This window comes from Lygodium microphyllum, chromosome 1 (assembly GCF_053477565.2).
Source record: "Lygodium microphyllum isolate KBCC chromosome 1, Lygodium_microphyllum_v1.1.10, whole genome shotgun sequence".
Taxonomy (NCBI): Eukaryota; Viridiplantae; Streptophyta; class Polypodiopsida; order Schizaeales; family Lygodiaceae; genus Lygodium; species Lygodium microphyllum.
In genome coordinates, this window is record NC_141135.1 from 121,942,825 (window position 1) to 121,951,581 (window position 8,757).

Below are 8,757 nucleotides of genomic sequence, written 5' to 3' on the forward strand. Positions count from 1 at the left end.
AAATATCGAGAGAATGTAGGCGGAATGTTTAATGTAGGCTAATCATAGTGAAGTCTAGTAGTACACTTCATTGTAAAATGGTGTATATTCTTGTGTCATGTTATATAAGCTAACATACTAACTCTTGTGTGCATGAGCCTTCAATAATCGCGATAATGCATGGCTTTTGGAATCATCTAAAATTTTACAATCGTGAGAATGATGTAAATTTTGCATGAAAGAATTCTAAAATGATCTAAACGTAAAACACTCGTGGTAACCAAGTCCCCAACCTCTCCCTTTAGTTTAGATAAGAGAGATTGGATTCAATGCTAAAAGATTTTCAAACAGCCCTAGGGCTTTAAATTTAGATAATCCCAATCCAAATAAAAGTTTGGCTTGGGTAGATAAGGATAATATAGATGGAAACAAAAATTTGGCTTTGAATTTTTTTTAAATTTTTTTTTGGGGTTTCTAGAGAACGAGGATTACAAGAGTGGCGTAAATTATTTGGTGTGTAGATATTTGGGCAAAAAATAATCAAAATGAGGAAGAAAACAAGAACAAACTATTTGAGCTTTTTAGAGGAGGGAAAGTTCCGAAGAGAGGTCGTGAAGGAGGGAATGGAGGATGGCGTCCTCGAGGTCAAGCGCGAGGGAGTAATGCTGGGGAGAGCTGAGAGGGAGGCGCCTCCAGCAGGCGAGGAGGTCCTCCCGAGAGAGGTCTTGCTCGAGTATGGCGTAGAGGGAGTCCTCACTAGACTTATTATCATTAGAACGAGAAGACAGGGAAGAGGAGGAGGAGGAGGGGCGGGCCGCCTCCATGCGCCTCACCTCCTCCCAAACATCCTCGGCGAATATGGCCCTGCCCGCTGCACCGCCCAGGCCCTCCGCCCACCAGCACAGCCGCCGGCCCACCGCTGCCTCTGCGCAGTCGAAGAGTAGCCGCCGCCGCATTGCTGCCTGCCTGCTCCTCCTGTATAGCTCCCCTCCCATGTCCCTGTCCAGCTCCGCCCGGCCCTTGTCCCCCCTCCCCCCGCTGCCGCCCTCCGCCTCCTGCACCGCCTCCCATTCCTCCTCCAGCTCCTCGTACACCCCCGGCCTTAGCTTGCATCCCGCGTGCAGCCACGCCCCTGCCACTGCCCCTGGCTCTCCTATCAGCTCTGCCTTCTCTAGTACCTGCTGTATGTACACATACTCCACCGATCTCTCTGGCACCCTCGTTTCCTGTTGCTTTACCCCTCCCACATGAGCCCTTCGATCACACATCACGTCTTCCATCTCAATTGCTGCAGCTGCAGCTTTTGTCTGGATTACTGCCGCTGCAGCTGTCGCCTCTGGCTGCAACATATCCTTCTCATGATCTGTTAAAAGGCATTGAACTCATCAGAACCAGCAATATGGCTTTCGACTAGCACAGGGACCCTCTATATCATTCCCATACAATAGTGTCAACAACATGAGCTCCTGCAAGAGAGCCACCACCACATAGCCATTTGGAGGAGGATTGCCACAAGTGACCCATATGATCCCAATCCTCTACTGCAATAGGCTAAGCATATGATTTGCCCTATTTTTGCAACAGGCTATGTATGTGGTAGCCCCTTTGTCGAAGCTCACGATGATGCATGTCAGGGTTCAGGAAATAGTTATTATTCATAACATCACATTGTCTCATACGTGAGAATTTGGGTAGATGTCGAAAGCTTGAAGTGCATTCGAGTTTCTATCTAAAAAATTGAACAAATCTGCTTCACCTGATGATCGCCCTTGCAGCACATCTGCAATCAACGCAGCTTCCTCAACCTCCTGATCCGAAAGACGAGCTTCTAATACTGATACCGGACTGCCTTGCTCGGCCTCATCACACGGAAAAACCTTACCATCCTGATCTACACCTCCTCTGGGTAATTGATCTGTTCTCACTTGACCAGGAGGCTTTCTTAAGGTCATTTCTTCATCATAATGCTCTCGCTCTTCGTGTGGCTGAGAGTACAGGAAGCAATAACGGTCAGCAATAACAAAGTGTAGCTGATTATCTAATTGCCGTTACAAGAACTTAGCAGTTGGAGATCAAACCTCAGGGGTTGGGCCATCATCCTGGACCTTGATAGTGCCATTGCTGGAGTTGGTCGGACATGATTCGCTGCAACTCTCGACAGCAACTGCGGCCACTGCTGCAGCAGTCGTATCACCCGAGGACATTGCTGCATCTCCTATTGCTGAATCCGGCAGCACCCTGGATGTCGACGAGCTAGCGTTATTAGGTGGCTGACCCGCTGAATCACTTTTGCGTGATGAGTGGCCCGTCCTCGCGTTGTTTCTCCGAGAAGAACTGTAACTAGCAGCTGCATTTATCGGCGACTCACCAGATTGTGAGGTCATAGTAGTCTTGCATTCATTCTTCTTATCATGCACACCTGGTGCTTTCACCTTGACGGACAGCTTCCTGGTCTCGATGGGAACCGCGGGTTGAGATGTTACAGGCTTATTTGGGGATTGGGGCCGGGATTTCTTGCCGCTCTTTGTCGATGGATTGTCAGGTATTAGAACAGGCTGCGTCTCATTTCTGACTTTCCGAGAGCTGCACGTACCGCTGGTTCTGGAAGCCATCTCTGATTTCACCAAGCTTCGGTGATGCTGATCCCCGGCCTGCTCAGCGGACTTGGCCAGAGGTTTCATAATTACGATGGACGCGGCTGAATTGGCATCAGGCTGCCGTCTATTGGATGTTGCCTTGACAGAGCGAGGTGCTGGATTGGAGCTGGAATCGAGCTTCTGGTCCGTCAAGGAATGTGACGTAGGGATTACACGATGAGGAGCCAGAGTGTCAGAAAATACTGCATCCGGCGAATGAGTCGATGGCTTTGGAGGCGGTTTGAGCAGGCCTTTGAGCTGCATGGCATCCAGTATTTGCTTCAGGGTCTTCCGCTCCTGCTCTGAGCTGTGCATCCCCAGCTGTCGTAGCCTCTTCTCAATCTCGTCTTCAAAGTCGCAGGCGGAGCTCGCAGAACTTGATTTAAATTGGCAGCCATCGTCGCACTGCTTCAGAACCACCACAGGCACGCCTTCGTTGATGAATTTCCTGACCGGGGAGGTGCAAGGGGTGCTGTCCTTTAACTTAATGGTGGGGTGACGATCTGGACAGGCCTTGGGAGGAGGATGGATGGCTTTATTGAGAGCAGGGGACTGATGGCGCGGCTCAGATGCGTACGACCGATGCTTATCGGCGGCAAGGGAGAGGTTCTCGAGGCGCTTGAGGACGGTTTGAAGTTCGGAACGGAGCTGGCTGCCGTCCGGTGGTGCCCGGCCGACGGTGATATCGAGGGAGTGAGGCAGGACAGGGAGCAGGTTGGCGGTGGGAGGTCGCTCGGCAGGAGGGGCAGGCGAGGCAGGGGAGGGAGGGGGTGTGTATTGAAGCAGCTGCTGAAGGAGCTTGGCTTCGGAGGAGGGTTTCTTGGCGGCGGGAGGCGGAGGAGGGGGGGAGTAGACGTCGGAGCACGAGGCGTCAGAGGCCGGGGAAGAAGGGAGGTCGTCCAGGCCCATAAGGCGGGCGACGACGTTGGTGGCGGCGGGCCGCGAGGGGGAGGGAGGCGAGGAGGAGAAGGCGGGAGGCTTGCGCAGGGGCGGCAAGGGCCGGGCCGGGGAGCAAACCCTGTAGCCATTAACCATGCTACGTCTCAGACTGGTGGTTGTCTCGTCTTTACTTTCCTGCGAGTGTCTCTGATCCAGCAGGCTGATCTGATGGCCGTGCAGGCGCGAGCGGAGCTGGGCGATGGAGCGCGGGAGGTCGCCCTCGTCCCAGGAGCGCCGCGCTGTCTCCTGCACAGCCGCCGCCCTCTGCGCCAGACGCGCCGCTTCCTTGTAATCGAACGAAGACGCCCTGCCGCCGCCGCCGCCGCCGCCTCCACCCTGCTCCCTCGGTGACCCCCTCGGTGCCTGGTACCCCTCCCTCCTCCCCCCCCTCCTTGCCATCGCTCTCAACGACTCCTTCCATTCCTCCATCGACTCCCCCTCCGTCCATCTCGTCTTCTCTCCCATCATCATCGTCATTGAGCAATCCAATGATTCATCTCCCCATCCATCAGCATCCGCTGTATTGCTCCCGTCCATCCTTTCGATTCCCCATCCAGTCTCCATCATCTCTCGCTCTCCCATGTCCTGTATTGCCTTACTTCCTCTTCCTGCATTGTACAGGCGCATTGTCTGCGGAAAATATGCATTTGTCATATCTCCCTTCACAAATGCAATCCTGTCACTCGGGTCGATTTCATCCCATTCATCTCTACCCCTTGCCTGCGCCCTAATGAATTGCTGTGAGGCGAGAAAGGTTGCAGCTGCCATGGCATTCGTGCGATCATTCTGTGTCTGAAAGATGGAAAAAGAGATATTGAATTCTGTTTCTAAAGCTGTTGCCCTCCGTGAAGGCACAACCAAAGACAAGTGCAAAGAGGAACAATAGCGAGATTGCAAGGTTGAAATAAGTTTCGGCAGTCGAAGCTGTTTTTGTATGAAGACACGCACCAAATTCAACACACAAGCGCAAAGAGGCTAATATTACCGCAGGAGTTAATCTTGCACTCTTGGTATTGCTCTGTACATGGTCATACTCGCTTCTGGGAAGGCTGTGCGCGTACTCTGCTCTCGAAATCTCCAAAAGCGGCGACATGCCTTCTATGGTAAGCACAGAAAAGAGCACAATGCCACGGTTTCAGGTTCCCTGTGCGAGAGGATGCGATTCAAAGATGGACAGAGAAAGGGCGAGAGGAAGAGGGAGGGAGGGAAAGTACCTGTGGATCTTCGGGGCGTGGAAAGCTGTCTCCGAGGCTGCTGATCGAACATTTGAAGGAGGCCTGACATACAACCAATCTGTCGAATATCGAGGTCGGCAGCATCATAGTCATGGCAGGGCGGCGGGGGCATGGCTGGCCGACGCCCGAGGACTTTTTTAGCGTGAATGATGATCCGAGGAAGATCAGACGGGAATAATGGAGAGGGGCCAGAGGGCGACAGACAAAACGGCGCCGGCTTGCAGGCGGAGCGTGCAAACAACAACAGGACACAAGAAGACGAAGGTGGAAACGGAGAATAGGAACGTATATCTTGTGCTCTGGTTCTGATACGAGAGAGAGAGAGAGAGAGAGAGAGAGAGAGAGAGAGAGCGTTACCTCACCCCGCCATAGCGCGGACGGCAAGGAGAGCTGCACGTTGGAGAGAACAAACCGGCATGATGCACGTATGCGCAAATTATACAGTAACAAGTACAGTAATTAACGATGGATGGATGAAATCCGAAGATTATCGTCATACCATATCATCTTCCTGAATCCTCATCCTCATCCTCTAAATAGGAATACCTACCACGACCAGCGTAATCATTCCCCTTAGATCAGGATGGATGAGAGGATTCAGCCTGATGATTCCGCAGCACTCCTGCTCCTGCCACCTTTTTATTTATTGCCCACCATTTGACGCGCCCAAAAGCGGTCCCCAAATCTCTTTCTCTCTCTCTCTCTCTTTCTCACACACACACACACACACACACTCTCTCTCTCTCTCAGTGTCTGTCTGTGCCTGCAGCTGCTCCCTTCTCTTCTCCTTTTGTTTTTTCCTTGTGATTTGTGGGTCACGACTCACACCTCCCTTCTCCCCTTTTCTGTGTCAGAAGCCGATCCCCTGCTGTCAGTCCTGCATGCCTCGCCTTTCCTCCCCACCACCCACAAACCCATCAAGCTCGCTTTGCATAAATGCATATACATTGCATGGCCTTATCCATGACAAATCAATTCCCTAAAACATTCTTGCATTCAAATCCGTGAGCTAACATTAGAGAGAGCCTCCACATATTTATCGGTCATATGGACCTTTTCGTGGATCAAATCGCCTACCCAGTTGCTCTAATGAGCCCCCAACATTCTTGCATTCAAACCCGTGACCTAACATTAGATAGTAGAGAGAGCCTTCACATTGTATATGGTCATATTCCTCGCGGCCTTAATTGCATACTCTCCTTTGAATGGTTTGCTGAGATCCTCTCATTCTCACCTTTGACTGCATACACCATTGCTTAAATCCTCTAACTCACCGATGGTGGCGCCCGGATCACCATAACCCATCGTGCTTCTCATGTGCATTGTGGCCTATGGCCACCTTTCACCACCCTTAACCCTTGCCCAACTTATTCCTCTTTCCCCTCTACCATACTTGTACAACACTACTTGCTCATGGACGACCAATTCCATGGTAGGTGCCATTGGTTTATTGCCATATGTTAGGCGATACGTTTCATGGTAGAAGTTATTTCAACCTCGGTCTTGTATGTTATCCCACTAGTGAGTTCTAATATGTTTTGCATTACATTTCTTGGTAGAAATTACTTCAACCTCAATCCTTTTCCCTTGTTCGATCAATTTGATAAAATGTTAGTTCTATTTAACTGACAATGACTTCCATGCAACTTCTAATGCAAATGTACATTTAATTGTAGAGTTTTTTATATTTTACTAGAACATATGTTTTGCTTAGCTAATGTAGCCTCCTTTGTTGCCCTCTCTTCATATTTCCTGTTGGAATTTATATAAATTATTCAAAATTTCACCCTGGTAGATGCTAATCATGTTAGTATGGGGAGTTAAGTATCAATCTCTCATTCGTTTAAAACCTTGCAATATTTCTTGTGGCCTTAATTACATATTCTACTTCGAATTATTCAACCAAAGTTGCTTAGGAAAATCCCCTCATTCACCAATACCTATGTGGGATCAACATAACCATTGTGCTTGTCATATAGTTGATGGCCATCTTTCTTCATATCATGATGGCATGCCTCAATGGCATATTCTTATTTAATATCTACCATAGTTGTTAAAGTACTTGCTCATGGATGACCAATTCCATGGTTGGTGCCATTAGTTTATTTTGATATTTCATGCAATACATTTTGTGGTAGAAGTCACTTAAACCTCACTTTGATATGTTTCCCTAATAGTTAATTTAATATGTTATGCATTAAATTTTGTGGTAGAAGTGACTTCAACCTCATTCTTTTTCCTTTAATTAGTCAATTTTGATGAAATGTTATTCTTGTCTAATTGATAATGACATAGAAGCAACTTCTATAGCAAATATATATTCAATTTATAGAGTTTTTGGACTCCATTAGAATATTCGTATCACATGTTTAGCAAAATAATTCATTGCTTGTTATTGGCTATTGCTTTGAACACATAATTTCAATGGAATCTATAGATATAATTAAAATCTTTACCATAGAATGCGCATTAAATTTGATACATGTTAAACAATATGGTATGGGGAATCAAATATCAAGCAATCTCTCATGTGGTTCAAACTTAGGACATTTCAAAGTAAGTTAAACCCCTTACTAGTGGGTTAACCTCGGTATATACATTTATAGAGGTGGACTATAGAAAGGATTGTGATCCATATGCAATTAATCTTTATCACCTAACTTGATACATTATATCTTTTGGATGGAAACAAATAATTGCTAAGTGGTTATACCTTGTCAACATGGAGTCAACATCAAATACATCTTCATTGTAGACCTCATAATGATGGGAACATCTTCACTTGTTAGTTGTTCAATTACATGGATTGGCTCAAGTATCCTCTAGGGATTAAGTCTATACTCAAGGTTGGCATTTGGGTAATGGTGAATGTCGAAGCATCTTAACATCTGACACTGGGTCCATGATTTTGAGAGAAGCTTGATCAACCTTATCAAATGTTTGATTAGAGCTTATATAGTGTTTAAAAGCTTCATTGAGAGATTTAATATGGGACTTAATTGACCCAAGGCTTAACAAGAAGCTAAATGTTTTCAATGGTGGTGACTTAGGCTAATCCCATTGGATTCTTGTAGTATTATATTTTATGGCATGTGTTCTTGTTCAAACAAGCATGAAAGATTATCATGGGCATGCAAGCTTTTGTGTTTTCCACCCCTATAATGATGGTCAAAGTATGGTGGTAACACTCTTCATCACTTAGATCAGTCAAGCATCTTCCACCTCTTCAATGGTGGTCCAAGGAGCATTACAACAATAGATTAGAGGCATTACAATAACCATGATTGTTATCACATAAGCATCTCACATGGGACTTTGTATATGAAATTTTTGAGCTGGTTGTGAGTGTTGTCTTATGAGCTTAACTATCCCATGGTGGCTAGGTGCTTTCTTAATAACCATAGCTAATATTTGTGATGTTGGTGTCTCAGAATGTATTGGCCCTACCTCCACATAGCATTATACAGTGTAATGTTGGGCTTTAATATCTTCAATGGGTCCAATGATAGACATGGCATCAACATGAATCAGCTCAAGATTCTTCCACCTCTTCACCGAAGGATAGTGGCAATAATGGATCAAGCTATTACTTAAAATGGTTTGATGGACATTGCTAATATTTGAACATCTTAGTGTGTCTTCTAGCCCATCAATGTTTGAAGGTTGTTGATTAAGCTCATATGTGTTGACCGCTTAATCTTTTCTCTGATGGATTATCATCATATCTCTTGGCCACTACCTATAATAAAAATAACTTCCAATTGTGCCTGAGTACCGAGATGATACACATGGTTGATTCAAGTTTGACATCTGTTGCATGAGGCAAGAATAATAATCTCTTGGTATTCATCTACTCTTCAAGGTGCCTTGACTTATATTGTGTATGCAAAGTGTACTTCATGGTACATTTATATACATTGTGACAAATTGGGCACTAGACTATTTTATTAAATACAAATGGTTTGTAC

The 8,757-nt window shown here is 46.7% G+C and overlaps 1 protein-coding gene across 3 annotated transcripts; it reads right to left on the reverse strand.

The window, feature by feature from the left end:
- Window positions 1-319: 319 nt before the first annotated feature.
- Window positions 320-6,120, reverse strand: LOC148041622 (uncharacterized). 3 transcript variants are annotated; one of them, XM_087681009.1, is made up of 5 exons: window positions 4,769-6,120; window positions 4,540-4,649; window positions 2,058-4,346; window positions 1,736-1,964; window positions 320-1,342 (listed from the first exon to the last, which is right to left on the reverse strand). In XM_087681009.1, the coding sequence occupies exons 1-5, from the start codon at window positions 4,899-4,901 to the stop codon at window positions 561-563; spliced, it is 3,543 nt and encodes a 1,180-aa protein (XP_087537135.1). In that variant the 5' UTR covers window positions 4,902-6,120; the 3' UTR covers window positions 320-560. The 3 variants fall into 3 exon arrangements, with proteins under 3 accessions (XP_087537135.1, XP_087537132.1, XP_087537138.1); XM_087681006.1 differs by having other exon boundaries at window positions 4,540-4,652; XM_087681012.1 differs by having other exon boundaries at window positions 4,540-4,698; window positions 4,769-4,901.
- Window positions 6,121-8,757: the final 2,637 nt, after the last annotated feature.